The 17717-nt window shown below is 48.9% G+C and overlaps 2 protein-coding genes across 2 annotated transcripts; one reads left to right on the top strand and one right to left on the bottom strand.

The window, feature by feature from the left end:
• Positions 1-193: 193 nt before the first annotated feature.
• Positions 194-5526, bottom strand: LOC124196717 (toll-like receptor Tollo). The gene is made up of 2 exons (XM_046591891.1): positions 2790-5526; positions 194-2697 (listed from the first exon to the last, which is right to left on the bottom strand). Exons 1-2 carry the CDS (start codon positions 5012-5014, stop codon positions 855-857), a joined length of 4068 nt encoding a protein of 1355 aa, XP_046447847.1. The 5' UTR covers positions 5015-5526; the 3' UTR covers positions 194-854.
• A 5612-nt stretch (positions 5527-11138) lies between these two features.
• Positions 11139-17447, top strand: LOC124197782. The gene is made up of 2 exons (XM_046593327.1): positions 11139-13352; positions 13413-17447. Exons 1-2 carry the CDS (start codon positions 11139-11141, stop codon positions 17445-17447), a joined length of 6249 nt encoding a protein of 2082 aa, XP_046449283.1.
• The last annotated feature ends 270 nt before the right edge of the window (positions 17448-17717 follow it).

The raw sequence follows: 17717 nt of genomic DNA on the forward strand, positions 1-17717 counted from the left end.
CTCTTCTTTTCTTCTTTTTTCTCTCACTCTCTCGAGCTTCTAATAGGTTAAAAGACAATTTGAGTAAATCTCTGGGTCCCTCCTTGTTGTGTTTCCAAGTATAAGTCAAGCAGTCCGTCGACAAAGGCATACAGAAACAAAGAAACCAAATCTCTAAATATTTTTGAAAAATAAAATAAAAATGAAATTGTAATTCATGATTTTCTTTTTTTTATTTCGGGATAGGAAACTATCTGATAAGGATCGTTTCTAGCGGATGGTAATTTTGTAGTTGCTTTAAATAGAGCGATATATTCAATTTACACATCAAAAGTTGAATCGAATGCACGAAACGGAATTATATACTGGACAACACGAACAAATACATATAACTCCAACTCAACAGACTGTACTGACAAAACACTCGATAAGACGTGATGGGGCGCGAAAAGTTATGTTTTTAAAATAACGTTTCATCGAAAACATTTGACTCAAACTTTGTAAAATAATAATAGAATTTGTTTGTTTGTTTTTTACTGTAGAAAAAAATCCATCGACACACAATCTAAAAAAACAAAAAAAAATTATGGACAAGACTCGGAGAGAAAATGATACACGAGAAGGAAGGGGATTATATGCACAAGGGGGTGGGGGAATAGGGGGAAATATCACAAGATCGTTAATCGGATTTTAACGAATTTGAATGTTGATACGAAAAATGAAATTTCATTTTCCTTCTTCTTCTTCTTCTTTCTTCTCTTTTTTATTTACTGGCGATACGAATCGTGTATATAGGAGAAAGGGAGGGGGATGGGGGAATTCAATATCACAATGACGTGCAAGAAAATATATTAATACCAGCCGGACCAGTCTGTTCAGCCGCTCATGTTGAGCGTGACGGTTCTCGGCGGAATGGTGACGTTGCAAGGCCGGGAAGCGCTGCGCTGCTGGTGCAGGTGCATCTGGTGGGCCGCCATGGCCGCCGAAGTGGCGGCCATCGGGGCCGCAGTCATCGTGTTGATCATGGGACCGCCACCGCAAGGACGCACAGATTTGTGCGTCGTCTGCTGGTGTTGCGCCTGCTGCTGCTGCTGGGCCCGGCTGGGCTGCTGGACGGGATCGGGCAGAGCGAACCGGAGTTTATCCCAGAATCCGTCCTCGCCCCACTGCAGGTAGGTGTTGGTCTTGAGATAAAGTTTCAAGTCGGCGTCCAGGTCCTTGTGGGTCACGTCGCCAATGAGGATGACGATGAGCCGTTTCGTCTGCTTGGCGCTTTTCGTCTGCTGCTGCTGGCAGTGGCGCGACGTGCCAAAGAGCTGGTGCAGGGCCGACTTGTACTCGAAGCGGCACCACTCGGCCTTGATGAAGTTGGGCGAGATGATCATGACGGTGCGGCGCGACGAGTCGACGGCCTGGCTGATGGTCTCCGACAGTCCGTAAGCCCCGCCGCCAGACGGGCAGTCGCGGTGCTGCAAGCAGAGCTTGTAGGTCGGCGAGCCGTACTCCAAATTGGTGGCCAGCATCTGCTGGACGAAAGCGTCGTCTTTGGCGCTGTACGAAAGAAAAGCGTCGAAGAGTTTGCTGTCGGGCGTGGCCGCCGAGCCGCCGCCACTGCCGGACGCCCAGAGGCGCAGGCCGTAGCGGGCGTGACACCAGACGCGCACCGGCTGCCGGTAGATGAAGACGAACAGGATGATGAGCGTGACGGCGATGAAGGCCACCAGAGTCGTCACCAACAGCGGCAGATAGTCCTGGATGACGCGCTGCTGGACGATGGTCGTGGCCGACGGAGTCGGGCTGACGCAGAGGCCCAGGCTGCGGTTGGAGCTGCGGTTGGAGCCTCCCTCCAGCACTTCCGGCATCAGGACGGGCAGACTGGAGACGACGGAATCGCGCTCGTTGGTCACGCAGATCAACTGGCTGGCGTCGGAGACTTTGGGCCCGGCCGTGTGCAGAGCCGTCCGCAATTCGGCCAGGAAAAGGCAGTCGCAGCTCCACGGATTGTCGTTGAGCGTCAGGGCGTTGAGCTCCGGCGCGTTGGAGAGGAGATTCCAGACAGGGAAATCGACCAGCCGATTGCCGTCCAGCCGGAGCACCTGCAGGTGTTTCAGGGCCGAAAACGTCCGGTTCTGGATGGAAGTGATGGCGTTGTTGTGCAGGTAGAGCTCCCGCAGCGACTCCAGGTCGCTAAACTCGAACCCTTCCAGCGTGCGGATGCGATTGTCTTCCAGGTGGAGGACGTAGAGGCCGCGCAGTCCGTTGAAGGTCCGGTTGTGGATGATCTCGACTCCGCTGGAGTTGAGGAAGAGCAGCCGGAGGTTCTTGCGCCCGATGAACTTGTGGGAGGAGAGAGCGCGGAGCTGGGCCCCGTCCAGGTACAATTCCGTCACGTCCATGGGGATCCTCTCGGGCAGGTTGGGGTGAGATCCGCCGGAGCAGTCGACGATGTTGGCCGACCAGGATTGGTCGTGGTAGCAGGTGCAGTTGGTCGGGCAAGTCATCTCGCAGTCGCAGGCGTCAAAGTCGCAGCAGTGGCACAGGGCGAAGCAGTGCGTCTCGTAGGTGCACAGGAAGTTGGACGGCGTCGCCTCCACCAGCGGCACATAGGAGCGCTGAGGCCGGCTGCTGTGCAGCAGACGGCAGTAGATGCCTTCCAGGTCCATGACGCGCGGATGCTGGCGCAGGTGGTCGGGCGTGTTGATTCGCTGCAGCCACTCCCTGGACATCCCAAAAAAGAAAAGAAAAATTCCAAGAAAAAATAAATAACCTGGACGGACAAAATAAAGATTTCATTTGTTTGCTGGACTTACATGTTGCAATCGCACTGGAACGGGTTGCCGCCGATGTAGAATTCGGGTAAAGGACGGCCGTCAGAGGTGGGCGAGATGCGGAGGGCGTTCTGGTCGAGATCGGCGATGTGGTTGGCGTAGAGATCGACGCGGGTCAGGTTATCCTTGCGGAAGAAAGTGTACGGCTGGACGGAGGAAATCAGGTTGTCGTTGAGCGAGAGCACCTGCAGACTGTCGGGCAGCATGCTGGCCGTCAGCTCCGTCAGTCGGTTGAAACTGGCGTCCAGCGTCTGCAGCGAGAGCTGGTCATCCAGCTGGAAATAGTTGCCCAGCTCGGGGATGTGGTTCAGGTGCATGTCCAGCCACTGCAGCGACTTGGGGATGAGGGCGTAGTCGAAATGGGCCAGCCGGTTGTCGCTGACGTTGAGCCACACCAAGTTGGGCAGAGAGTGGAACAGCCCAGTCAGGTCGGTCAGCTCGTTGGCGTCCAGCCGGACGGCCTGCAGCAGCGGATTCTGACTGAAGGCTCCCTCCTCCACGGCGGCGATTTGATTCTTGGACAAGTTGAGGATCCGCAAGCTGGGCAGACTGGCGAACGTCGCCCGGCTGACGTTGCCGATCTGATTGTCCAGCAGCCTCAAGCTGGACAGCTCCTTCATGCCGTTGAGAACGGCATAGTCGAAGCCGACCAGTCGATTCTCGCCAAGGTCCAGCGACGTGAGTCGAGTGAGACTGGCCAGGGCGACGGGCACCGACGGCAGGTTGTTGCCGCTCAGGTTCAAATCCTGCAGCTGGGTCGTATTGGCCAGGGCTTCCGGATCGATCCGCTCGATCAAATTGTTGTCTAGCGCCAGGATGGACAGCGAGTTGAGATTGGCCATCAGCTGGCCGTCCAGCCTCGTCAAACGGTTGCGCGACAAGATGAGCGTGTGCAGATGAGGCAGGGAGCCGAAAATGCCTTCCGGCAGACTTTCCAGCATGTTGCCGTCCAGTCGGAGGATTTGCAAGTTGGTCAAATCGGAGAAAAGAGTCGAGTCCAGTCGGGAGATGCGGTTGTTGTGAAGACTAAGGACGGCCAGGCGGAAGAGGCCGCTCAGGGTCGTCGGATCGAACGAGGAGGCCGTCAGTTGATTTTCCGACAGGTCCAGCACCAGCAATTTGCTCAATCCGTTCAACAATCCGGGCGCCAAAACGGTGAGGCCGTTGGCGCTGACGTAGAGCTCGGCCAAGTGCTCGGCGCTGGACGAAAGGAGGCCCGGCGGCAGTGAGGTCAACTGATTGCCGGCCAGATTGATGAGCCGGAGTGAAGTCAGGCCGATGAGACTGTTGTCGTCGACACTGACCAGGCCGTTGCCCTGGAGGTGGAGCTCCTCCAGTTGGGTCCAGTTGGCCAGCGATCGGGCGGGCAGAGTGACTAAGCGATTGTAGGACATGTCCAGCACTTTGAGGGACTGGAGACATCCGCCGCGGTTGGCTTCCGGCCTTGTCCAGAGTAGATCGCTCAATCGATTGCCCGTCAGATTGAGTTGGACGAGCTTGTCCAGGGCGCAGAGAGACGGGCGGGGCAGTGAGCGGATGTCGTTGAGGGCCAGATCGAGCGACTCCAACGATCGGACGTCGTTGAGCAATTGATCGGAAATGGTGAGCGACGTTCCGGGCCAGTCGGCGTTCCTGGTCTGGATGCGGAGCTGGCGGAGTTTGGCCAGTCCCTGGAGCGACTTGGCCGGCAGATCGGAGAGCCGACACGAGTCCAGGTGGAGCCATTCCAGGTGAGGGAAGGCGGCAAAGGCCGAGGTGGGCAAGATGACGGGATAGGCCGTCGAGTCGGCGCACTCGACCCACAATCCTTTGGTCGACTGCTGTTCCAGGCCGCGGCCCAGGGAGCCACTGGTCCAGTCGGGATTGAAGGCCCGGAAGCGACAGTGAAGGCTGCTGGATGTGCCCTCCGCATTGGTTTCACTGATTTGACATCCGTCGGCGGCTGGCGAGACGACGAGGCCGGTGGTCGGGCGGAACAAGGAGCAGACGGTCACGGTCAAGACAATCAGGAGACGGACAATTCCGTGGTGGAGAGGAGTAGGGGAGCTGGGGCTAGGCATTTTCCGCCGGTCTCTATGCACTGACCAACAACTGGCAAAAGGCATCCAGCTGGACGTTGGAGGGGTTTTGTGATGGGCGACCGTGACGGATTCCTTTTCCGTCGAATGTACCAAATTCATCGGCCGGCTGGACGACACCAGCGACATTGACTTTTCTTTTTGCCCCTTTTCAATGCAGGTCAACCCAAATGAAATCAAAAAAGAGACCCGACACGAGGTGTTTGTTCAAAAAAATGCCACACACACACCCACACACACCACACACGCAGAGAGAGAGAGAGAGGAGTGAAGAATCAATGGGCAGATGTCAAACGAACACAACGAAAATCATGTCGAGTTAACGGCGATTTCCGGGCCATCAATTCATTTGCCCTTTTCGCACGCAGTTCATTCGAACCCAAAAATATCACGTGAAACAAATGAAACGTTGAACTTGTTGAACTTGTCACTGGCTCCCACACTGTTAGGCCTTTCTTTGAAATGATCAAATAATATCGTCAGATAAGGTGCGCACAATAATCAAACCAAAAAACGATTAATCCGAATGGCACTCGAAAAATGTTGAAATTTCAAAAAACCACCACGAGCGCAAATGGAAACACGTCTGTGTGGAACGACAGTTGGGCGACGACTGAGGGACGATGGCCGACTCGCCAGCATTCCCATTCGCTCGGCACTTGGGCACTTGGGCCAGTGTCGGATGGGTGCGCCCCTAGCGGAGAAATAAGGAACTTGGCTATTTGGCCGACGGGGCTTTTGCCGTGGAGCTTGGGAGGGCGAACTAGTCGAGACTCGAGAGGAGAGCTAGAATTGCTTGGCGCAGCTCTTTTTCTTCTTCTCTTCCCATTGGGTCGGTCGCCGGCTTCTTTTTCTATCCAGAAAGAGAGAAGAAGAAAGAGGGGTCCAGCGGATTCTTCTTTCTTCTCTCGTTTCATCCGTCTTCTCTTTCTCTTCTTCTTCTTCTTCTGATTTCTTCTGAGGCAAGTCTCCACCCCCCTTTACCTGCCATGATTTGTCATACCTGTGTGAACCCTGAGGGGAGTAGCTCCGGGCCCCTCGCTCGCCAGCGTATCTACATGTTTATTTTAATGCGCATAAATACCAGGTAGACGTTTGGGTGAGGAGGTGGGGGGGGGGGGGGGAGAAGGAGGAACCCAAAAGGAGAGAGAAACAAGAAAGAGAGAGACGGGAAACCGGTTGTTGTTGTTGTTGTTGTTGTTGTTGTTGCTGGTCTAATAAAGTGAAGGTGCTGCTCCTTTTTTCTTTTTTTCTCTTTTTTTTTTGTGGCCGTTCACTTGTTGAGGCTCCGAGTTGGCAATCAGCTGGGAGAGAGAGAAAGAGACGACCCTGCTGATTCACACAATATGATTATCTTTTTAAACCGGAGACACCGCCCCTCGATACCTAACACACAGTTCTCAGTCGGACAATTGGATCAATTTTTATTTTTCTGTTTTGTTTTTTTGTTTGTCTCTTTTTTGATCAAATAATCACGCGGGAAAATGAAGAGACAACCGGGCCACTGCCACTACTAACCACCAACCAACTAACCACCCCCCAAAAAATGATAATAATATTAGAACTCGGAAATGTTTGACGGGTTCACGGTTGGATGAAGATGATGACAGAGCAGCTCTCTCCATATAGATATAGAGTGTCGACCAAGGATGATGGCCTTCTTTATTCTTATTCTTATTTTTCCTTGACGGGCACGCAATAATATACACAAGTCCGTCATCTTTTCTCGGACAATTCATTTGACTTTTTTTTCTTTTCTTTTCTTTTCTTTTCCATCCACCAGCCCAAAGGAATTTCACCTTTTCTTTTTTCTTGTTGGTGTATATCAATTGTGTGTCTAATTTCGTCTTCTCAACAAGTCGTAACAGTCTGTTTAGACTGTGGCCACAGCGCTGAAACGATTGCGTCGACCTCAATTCTTGATGAGCCAATAAAAAAATACAAATAAAAGAAACAAAAAAGAGACGAATGTTTTAAAACATTTTTTTTTTTTTTTTCCTGGAAATAGATTAAGGAGGTGCTGCCCGATGGGAGCGCTTTTTTTTTTCGTTCGAGATCCTTGTCGAAAAGTTTTTTGAGAATGAATCGCGACTTTTGTTATTTTTTGGTGTTGTTCGGTTTCATTGATTCAATTTTTTGATTTATAGATTTCCTTTATCTAGGAAAACTCTTTAGGATTTGTCTTTGGCCAGCTGTCCGTCAGTTGGCATGACTCGAGGAAACGGTCATTTGCATATCGTACAGATCCGTGAAATGTTTTTGATCGGTTCAACAAAAAATGGGACCCCGTGAAATATTGAAATTTCACTGGAATTTCAATTTTTGCCTTGAAAAGCTTCTGCGAGTTTTTCCGGTCGACTTATCTTCATCCCGCTGTGACTTTATATAAAAAGAGAGATTGAATCAAAAACCGTTTTTTGGGAGGGTTTTGGCGCAGCGCAGCTTGAATGAAAAAAAAATGGACATTCCAGCACTGGCTGTTTATTATTGGCCAGCACGACCAGGTGCTGGCGGACTGGTATATATTTTCTCGTGCGACTACATCGCCCAATAACGATTGGATATTTTTATATTGACGCCATCAACATCATCGCGTCGCGCGTAGGAAGATATGAGAAAAAGCGAAAGGAGAGATAGACTTGATTTCGTCACGAAATATCTTGGCCATATACGATCGGACATTATGCAAATATAAACAAACAAAAAAGAAGGGCATTTGACGGGTTTTTTTCTTGTCTATTCCATAGCAATCCACAGTCAAGAAGTTTTGGAGAACGACCGACATTTACGTGTGCGCCCTTCTCTCCCCCCTCACAAAAGTTTCCCAACTGGAAACAACTCGGCTCAAGTCGTGAGACATTTTGAATTGAATAACAGGAGAGAGAAAAAGGCAAGAATGAGGTAGCCATTTCATCTTTCCTATGCACAAGGCAAGGCTATCCAAGGAGTTAGGCTATAGCTGCTGGACGAAATATATAAGAAAAGAGCCTATATTCCGTCCAGCCTGGCTATTGTGTCCGTCCTGCTCGCTCGGCTGAAGCACAGGAGCAGCAGCAACCGGCCAGCAGCGATATATAATACACAATTGAAATAAACAGTGTGTTGTATGTGTACGGGATAATGCGCCTATACAATAAGAAGAAGAAGAAGAAGACGGAAAAATCGTCGAAAAAATAATCTAAGGAAGGCCAAAATGCTGCTGGGTTGTTGTGACACAGACTGCCGACTGTCTGGCATTTATAATACACACACAATGGCCAGAATATATACACACACAGAGAGAGAGAAGAGCAGCAGCAGCAGCAGCAGTTTTTATTCTTTAATGGATAAGTCAAGGTTGAATCTCATTGCACGGCGGATATAGCCGTGGGGTAGCTCGCAAAGAGCCCTCTCTCGTAACAAGGCTCCTGCCATGAACCTGTCGCCCCGAGCTCTGGGGCTAAATCGGCTCCTCCTCTGGAATAAAGAAAAAATATAAATAAAAGAAAAAAAAGTTTTTGTTGGCTGGGCACTGCATAGGCACCTCCTGATGGATTAGATATTTTTGTGGCCGGAGAGTTGCGCGGCCTAAAAGTCGTCAGATGAGAAAAATTGGACTTTATTTTGGCGGAGGTTAAAAGAAAAGTTGGGCCTCATCTCTTATTGGTCGGGGTCAAAATGTTTGAGAGCTATTCGACATCTCAATATGTTGCGCTCGGAAACTTGTTAGTCATTCAAAAGTGAACAGCATTTGTTTTTCCCCCCACAGCTGCCAATCCATCAGCAGGTAGTAGGGAAAATATTATTAAGTAGGTAAATGCGTGGCGAAATTGTTGCAAGCTTCGAACAATAGATACACATTCCACAGTGTATTATATTATATATTTTTCTTTGGTTTGCTTTTCCCTTTTGGTCTAACCAAAAGAAAAAAGAAGACGATCATTCTTCGCCAATTCGTTCTCCTCCCAGTTGCATTAGAAAAGAAAAGAAGAAACCAAAATCTATATACATATAGAAATAAATTTATTTTTTCTTTCCTCATCTACTTCATTTAACGCATACATACTGTGCAAGACGTCTAATTCGCCCCGTTTGGCAACGCACCACGGACAAAGAAGCTTCCCCTCCCTATACGTTTCATTGTCTACTTTTCATAACCTTTTCTATCTTTTCTATCACTTCTTCTCAGTAAACTGTGTCGCTGAGACGTGTGTCTCTTAAAACCAAACTTAAACACTTTCCGAACTAGTCGCCTGGCATCCGGCTATTCACCTTCTCTCGACTTGTCCCTTTCGTTTTGATACGGGCCGGCTGGCACCCGACCCTCCATCTGTCAAGTCCCTTCCCAGTCTCATATCGTTAAAACGTGGCAAAGTCAGGAATACAAACTCATTTCGTGTTCCATTCAAACTCCCGTGATTAGTCCCCTCTTTGTCTTAGCTTAAAGTAAATATTCGATGTAGCGACGGCACGGAGGCCTAACACATTTGGTGCATCGACCTTGCGTTTTGAACCCTACAAAAAAGTAAAATCCAATCGTACAGCAAGTCGTGCACATTTCGTGCATCGACCCTGCGTTTCGAATCCAAAAAAAAACAACTAAACTCACTCGTAGAGCAAGTATTGCACATTTGGTGTAGTAACCTTGCGTTTCGAACCAAAAAATTTACTCGCTTTAATGTAAAGTCCCGTACAGTCCGTGCAAAGACATTGCGTTAGATCCCGTAAAAAATCCTCCCCCCGATCCATTGAAATTGGTTGACGACCAAGCGCGCGGCGTCATCCACCGTCAGAGTAATCCATATTTATCTCCGACATCTCAACAGGTAGACAATTTCCCTTTGAGAATTTAATTTCTGGGTCTAAAAACAGAAGGGAAAAAACCTCGTAAAAAAAAAAAAAATCTCGACCCCCCCCCTTAAACTCATTTTCTAATTTTATTCATTGCAAATTAAAAACCACTTGGCGATTTTGTCTAGCTAGCATATTGCCTAATATTTTTTGCGAAGTAATTTCATTAGAATCAGCAGGCTCCATTTAGATTTATCTGGCAACGCTGCCGAGAGGAAGGGAATCGGGAACCCAGGGGGAGCCACTTAGTAGCAGACGACGCTTTCTCTCTCTCGCTGCCGACAACCGCATCGTCAAGTGCTCTCCCCACATTTGCTCTCGTAAATTTTTGTAAGTAATAAGACTTGAGCAGCCCACGTGTTGCGCGATCATAGCGAGTCTTACTACTTCCTTTTGGCATCTCTTTTCTCAGTGAATTTATTTGTTGGTCGGATATTAAATTTGGTGTGGTAAGTCTTGGTGAGCCCACGTGTTGCGTGCTCAGAGCAGGTCTTGCCGATAATTTCACAACTTGCCCATGTTAATTTACGATCAAAAGCAGGCCACTAGATAAAAAAAAAAAAAAAACTTGCTTAACAGCAGGTGCTTGCGGTATTCTTTGATTGCTCACGTTTAGCATTTGAGTAAAATTTTCTCTTGTAGAACTGCTCATGCGGCAGTTGTAGATTGTAATCTAATCCAACCATCAAATAAATTCCATTTAATAGTAATTTCGCCATTTAAAAAAAAAAAAAAAATCTTTTGTTTCCGTTAATCTCTTACGTGTTGCCAAGCGCCCACCCTCCCTTCTCTTTTTCTCGAAGAGGCCACGTGGCCGTTACGTTTCAAAACTGCCTCGTCGCCGCAACAGCCCAATTTCCCGCGCCATCCAGGCCGCTGTTCACGAAGAAAGAAGAGTCGCTCGACGTCAACAACAAGTGCAGCAGCTACGGCAAAGAGAGATTGACGATCAACCCAACCAGCAAGCAAGACAAGCCGCAATCAACGCGGCCATTCAAGAAGCAGAAAGAATATTGCAAGTTATTCTGGCCGAACGAGAATAAGAAGAAGCGGCAAAACAAAGAAAACAAGAAGACTCAGCCGCCGAACCTGAAGAAGATTCCAAGGCCAGTACATCTCAAGATCAAGAGTTGCATCCTGTTTCGTGTTACACACGGTCCTAGTGATCGGTCCTAAGTCTTTCTCAAGGCTCATTGGGCTATCATTCGTTGGGCTTGCTGTTCTCACTTTTATATTCAGTTTAAAAAAAAAAAAAAAAAAAAAAAAAAAAAAAAAAAAAAAAAAAAAAAAAAAAAAAAAAAAAAAAAAAAAAAAAAAAAAAAAAACGGTCCTAAGAGCCAAGTCCTAGATCCCTCGTGGTCCATTGGGCTAGCTTCTCATTGGTCCTACTGAATTCTCAAAAAAAAAAAACTTCATTTCCAAGATGTCAACCGCCAGTTCATCGCCCAATAACGACACTCAGAGTCCGCGCCCACCAAGTCGAGCGCAAGAAATGCAGACGGAGTACACCGCCCGATATCCACCATTGCAAGACCTAAGGCAGCCGGATCAGACCGATCGTAATCCACCATTGTTCGACCTAAGGCCGCCGGATCACACCGATGAATACCCACTATTTGAAGACACAAGGGCGCTGAAGCAAGCAAGATCAACCGAAAAATCTCGTGCGACCAGACAAGGAAACAAAATCATCAATCACGTGCGTAATAAAAAAAGTCGCACCGAACTCAAATTCATGAAGACAGAATTTTCCACGACTATCGCCGACTGTCTTTCAATTCATCAGCAATATTGTGATTCGAAAGAAGAAGAAGATGAACGAGACGACGAATGGGCGAAAGAACTTGGCGAAGATGCAGAAACGATATTTGAAATCATCGACCGTTATTTAGAAAGAACATCCCGTCCGCCATCCGCAGTATCCATCGGCCATGCGTCTCAACGGTCACTCGGCTTCCAGTCAAACGCCACCGTCTATCCAGCGCAACCGGATCCGCCCAATCGACCAGCAGATCACCATTCCGTATCACCATCCAGCTCAGTCTCAAACCAAGACGCTAAAGCTTTACAAGAGGAAAGGCGTCAGCGCGAAGAAGAAAGGCGTCAACGCGAAGAAGAAAAGCGTCAGCGTGAACAACTAGAAAAGCAGATCCAACAAATGAAGATAGACGAAAAAGAGAAGATCAAGAAAGCCGTTGAAGAAGAAAGAGAGCGACAATCCAGCAAGTACACCACAGCTAATCGAGACGCAGTAAATGAAGCGGAAAAACGTGCCAACGAGATAGCTGAAGAAAACAAAAAAATCAGAACCGCGCTGGAGGTCCAAAAACAAAAGCAAAAGGAGCTGTTTGAAGCCGCCCAAGAAAAGGATCGGTTGCTGAGGCTAGAAAAAAAAGAAAGGCGTGAGAGTGAAGAAAAACTGAATCAGAAGATACAAGAACAGCAAAGCAAAATTCCCATCAGTTCTCTCTTAAAACAACCGTACACCTCCTTCCAGCCCACGCAATTCGAACCAACCAGAGGAGCCAACCCATTTGACAATTTGTTCCAGACCGCGTCAAATCCAAATCGTCAAACCGAAGAGGAACCAATCAACTTCAAGCAATGGACGGCCCACAACGACAATTTATTGTCGTCAACGAAAGATTCCACCGAGTCAAACCACAACACAAGATCAGTTTTTCGTCTTCCCAAATTGGACTTAAAACCCTACGATGGCGATCCCAAGAAGTGGCCCGACTTTATTGCAATCTTCAGAGATTTGGTCCACTCCAACAACAGCTTATCATCAACAGAAAAAATGGCGTTGCTCAAGCGATCCTTGTCAGAAGACATCCGAAATGGACTAGGCGACTCTCTCAGCAGCTCGGCTTTGTACAGTGAAGCTTTGACCGAGCTCGAAAACACTTATGGTCATCCTCAGATCGTCTCAAGAGCCTACATCCAGTCTCTGATCGAACTGCCAAAAGTGAACAACAATGATTACAAAACTTTGCTCAAATTCTCGCAAACTCTCAATGGAGCCGTTTCATCTTTGAAGAATGGAGGTTACGAACACGAGCTGAAAGCATCCGGCATCCTCGAGCTAATTTTGGCCAAGCTTCCAGTGGAGTTACAAAGCAGGTGGGGGAAAAAGATAGTCAAGAGTCACCCAGTCTGCCTAACCCTTCAAGATTTCTCGAGCTGGATCCACCTAATCGTCAAAGGAGAAATGATGGCCAAGCATTGTTTGATTTCTCCAGCATCATCGCCCCCGTCCAGCAAAAGCAACCAAAAGCCGGGCCGGCAGCAAACGGACCGAAAGCCGAAGCATCCGCCTTCAATCAACATCATCGGTCACAAACCAGCCGCTCCGCCCTCAACAGCAGCCAAACAAAACGATGGAAGCAAAACCTTGACGTGCCTCCTGTGCAGAGGAGACCACCGCCTTTCATCGTGCCCAAAATTCGCAGCCTTATCTTTAGAAGAAAGGATGAAGATCATCAAGGAGTTTAACTGCTGTCTACGGTGCTTAACTAAAGGACATTGGACGAAAGAATGCTTTAACAAAACGAAATGCAACTTCGAAGAATGCACCGCCCATCACCACCCACTTCTTCACGGCGCTCCAAGCCTCAACGTGTCTTTTAAAGAGAAAGCAAAGACACCAAAAGAAGAAAAATCCGAGACACAAGAAAACAAGAAAACAACCAAAAAGGGCGTTGGAACGCACACCGTCGAAGGAGATTCAATCACCACCCTGCTGCTAACAATTCCAGTCATCATTGAAGCTAACGGAATCCAGGTCAACACAGTAGGCATCTTGGATCAAGGAAGCCAAGCATCATTGATCCTCGAGAAAATATCAAAAAAGCTGAAACTCGACGGTCCTACGCAGTCATCACCTTTAGCAACTTTTCACGGAAACGATCCGAAGAATATAGTGAAATGTGTATCTTTCAATATTCTCACCACCGATTCCAGCCGCTCTTTCGAAGTCAAGTCTGCGTACACAGTCCCGCGTCTACAAATCCAAACAACCAGCCTTAATTGGCCGGCAGTCAAACATCAATGGAATCATCTCTGCGATATCGAGCCAATCAACGCGGACACCAAAGAAATAGGCGTTCTTTTAGGACGTGATGTCCTCCGTGTCCACGATGTGCTAGATTCCCGCTATCCAGCCGACGGAGTTGAAGCCCCGGATGGAATCAAAACTCATTTTGGTTGGTGTGTGACCGGACCAGTGGCAACCGCCACTTTGCATCCACCTCTGCACATCAACGCGCTTTCCATCACCCAGCAACTCTCCGATCAAGCTCTACACGACGTCGTCAATCAATTCTGGCTCACAGAAAGTTTCGGTGTTCGCCCGTCAACATCTTTGCCTTCATCACTGGACGACAAAGCAGCATTGAAAATACTGGAGCAGACGACGCGTCACACTGGAGAAAGGTACGAAGTCGGACTAATGCTTCGTGATCCCAAAATCAACATTCCGAATAATCGTGAAGTCGCCGTTCGTCATTTCAACTCGCTGGAGAAGCGCTTCGCCCGTGATCCAGCATTCGCCGAAAGATACTCCCGCGTGATGAACGAATACATTTCCCTCGGACACGCAGTACTATTGGACGTCAACAACTCTATCCGCAAAGGCTTCACCTGGTACCTTCCGCATCATGGCGTCACAAATCCAAACAAACCGGAAAAAGTTCGTGTGGTATTCAATCCATCCGCTCGTTACAAAGGAACGTCGCTGAATGAACAATTGTTCAAAGGTCCCGATCTGCTAACCTGTCTAATTGGCGTCCTTCTTCGCTTCCGGCAGTTTCCCGTTCCAATCTCCGGCGACATAGAGAAAATGTACCACCAGGTGCTCGTTCCCAAACAGCAACAATCTCTTTTCCGCTTTCTTTGGAAAAACCCTGGCGACGTAGGAGAACCGAAAGAATACCAAATGACAGTTCACGTCTTTGGTGCCGTATCGTCTCCAACCAGCTGCATCTACGCGCTGAGAAAAACAGCAGAAGATTTTGGCAGCCGCTTCCCCGACGTCGCCGATTCAGTATCCAAAAATATCTACGTCGACAATTATCTAGATTCCACGGAGACAGAAGAAGAGGCTATCGCAAAATTACGTGACGTTTCAGCATTGTTAAAGCTCGGCGGCTTCAACATGGTCCAATGGCTTTCATCTTCCCGATCCGTCTTAGCCACCGTTGATCATTCCGATCTTTCACGGTCACTCGATCTCGACGCCGACAAACTTCCAATCGAACGGACTCTTGGCCTGCTCTGGAATTGTCAACAAGACGCGTTCAACTTTAAATCGTCGATCAAAATCCAAGCCAAAACCAAACGTGAAGTTCTCCAAGAAGTAGCTTCCGTCTTTGACCCACTCGGATTTCTCTCTCCAGTCGTAATGACAGCCAAAATCCTGCTTCAAGAAATTTGGCGATCCGGCGCGGATTGGGACGATCCACTGCCTCCTACCCTGCTTGAAATTTGGACGGCATGGGCAAAGGAACTTTCAGCAATCGCCTCCATCAAGATTCCGCGTTGCTTCCGGCTACAAGAAAAGCCCATCTCCTACGAGCTTCATGTTTGTTCCGACGCATCCGAGGTTGGTTTCGGCGCCTGTGTCTACCTGCGAGCCGAATATCCAAACGGCCATTTCCGTCTCAACCTTCTTCTCGCAAAAGCAAGAGTTGCGCCGTTACGCCAGCTTTCTATTCCGCGTTTGGAGCTACAAGGCGCAGTGCTCGGCGTCCGATTATGTGATTCCGCCATCAAGGAGCTTGGACCCATCGCAGCACAAGTTATCTACTGGTGTGATTCTCAAACCGTGCTTCAATGGATTCACTCAAAATCATGCAAGTATCACGCGTTCGTCGCACACCGGATTACCGAAATTATCGAAAGCAGTGCCGCTTCTCAGTGGCGCCACATCCCAGGCGAATTGAATCCGGCCGATGATTGTTCCCGCGGCATTCCAGCGACTCACCTCACAACTCAACACAGATGGTTCCGTGGCCCAGATTTTCTCGCCTTGCCTCAATCTTCTTGGCCCTCAACAGGCGTGATAGCCGAACCATCATCAGACGATCCCGAAGTGTCGCCGGCAAAATGGGTCGGCTTCGTTCAAGTGACCAACGACCATCCCGTCTTCAACTTAATTCAACAATCTTCAAATTTACACAAGTTGAAACGCATCGTCGCTTGGCTACTCCGGTTCGTCAACAATCGTCACATCAATCCGAAAAATCGACAGTTGGCTCCTTACGTCAAAGCTCCTGAACTTCGCGAAGCACTCCGCTTCATTATTCGTGTCGACCAACGGCATTTCTTCGACGACGAGTTCCGGTGTTTGGCGAAAGGACGACCAGTGCCAACAGCTTCATCCCTGGCCAATCTTACCCCATTCTTAGATCCGTTCGGTATCATCAGAGTCGGTGGTCGGCTGCAACACGCGTCTCTGCCGGAAGATACGAAACACCCAATTGTGCTATCTTCCGACAGTCAACTGTCCACTATGGTCATCACCGACACACACAAACTTCTCATCCATGCGTCAACAGAGCCTACGCTTCACGCACTTCGGGCAAAATACCATGTCCTTCATCCTCGAGCTTCAATCAATCGTGTCATACGAAAGTGCTTTACGTGCAAGCTTCGTAATAGTCAACCAGCGCCACCACTCATGGGCCCACTGCCTGCTAGTCGCCTGCAAACTCATCTTCCCGCTTTTACCAACGTCGGAATCGACTTTTTCGGCCCATTTTCCGTCGTCATCTTGAGAAGATCTGTCAAGCGCTATGGTGTGATGTTTACATGCCTAGACACCCGAGCTGTACATCTTGAAGTCGCCGATTCCCTCGATATGGACTCTTTCATCAACGCTTTTTCCCGTTTTGCTGATCGTCGTGGCGTCCCTCAACTTTGCTACAGCGACAACGGAACAAATCTCGTGGCCGGTGAGCAAGAAATCAACCGTGCCCTTTCCCGCTGGAACGAAGCCGAGTTGGTGCAGAAGATTGAAAAACTAAAAAACCAACCAATTGAATGGAGATTCAGTCCACCCGTAGCTCCTCACTTTGGCGGCTCATGGGAGCGATTGATTAAATCCGCAAAAACCGCCCTGCGAGGTATTCTAAACAATCGGTCTGTCACCGAAGACGTCCTCGTCACGGCTATCGTCGGAGCCGAAGCGCTCCTAAATTCTCGCCCGTTGACTCACGTCAGCGTCAACCCGAACGACTTAGAAGCCATCACACCAAACCATTTTCTGCTGCTGCGGGCCCATTCAGGATGTAACCTTGATTATCCTCCAGGCGCCAAAGTTTCCAGTCGAAGACGTTACGAACAAGCCCAGGAGCTGATAACGCATTTCTGGAACCGGTGGCTCCGAGAATATGTCCCCAACGGCATCGAAAGAAGAAAGTGGCTTCGTTCGCGACGGAATCTGGCCGTCAACGATTTAGTTCTCGTCGTCACGCCCAATTCCCCTCGCGGATCATGGCCGATCGGTCGCGTCGTCAGTGTCCAGCAAGGTCCCGACGGATTCGTCCGATCCGCCGACGTCAGAGTCGTTCGAGCCATTCCAACCACCTCCAAGCGTCGCCGTGCAGCATCTGACGTCACCTGCACCACTCATCTGTACACCCGGTCGGTCCACAAGCTTTGCCTCTTAGAAGAAGACGAACAAGATGTTTCCGAAGACGGAAACAGGGCCGGCAATGTGCAAGACGTCTAATTCGCCCCGTTTGGCAACGCACCACGGACAAAGAAGCTTCCCCTCCCTATACGTTTCATTGTCTACTTTTCATAACCTTTTCTATCTTTTCTATCACTTCTTCTCAGTAAACTGTGTCGCTGAGACGTGTGTCTCTTAAAACCAAACTTAAACACTTTCCGAACTAGTCGCCTGGCATCCGGCTATTCACCTTCTCTCGACTTGTCCCTTTCGTTTTGATACGGGCCGGCTGGCACCCGACCCTCCATCTGTCAAGTCCCTTCCCAGTCT

Source organism: Daphnia pulex, chromosome 7 (assembly GCF_021134715.1).
Source record: "Daphnia pulex isolate KAP4 chromosome 7, ASM2113471v1".
NCBI lineage: Eukaryota > Metazoa > Arthropoda > Branchiopoda > Diplostraca > Daphniidae > Daphnia > Daphnia pulex.

Excerpts from the sequence above, each read along its gene's own strand:
- LOC124197782 (XM_046593327.1), top strand. The coding sequence starts at position 11,139 with ATGTCAACCGCCAGTTCATCGCCCAATAACGACACTCAGAGTCCGCGC. Across the intron at positions 13,353-13,412 it reads ACGTGTCTTTTAAAGAGAAA|GGCGTTGGAACGCACACCGT; the intron begins GCAAAGACACCA and ends ACAACCAAAAAG.
- LOC124196717 (XM_046591891.1), bottom strand. The coding sequence starts at position 5,014 with ATGTCGCTGGTGTCGTCCAGCCGGCCGATGAATTTGGTACATTCGACG. Across the intron at positions 2,698-2,789 it reads TTCCAGTGCGATTGCAACAT|GGAGTGGCTGCAGCGAATCA; the intron begins GTAAGTCCAGCA and ends TGGGATGTCCAG.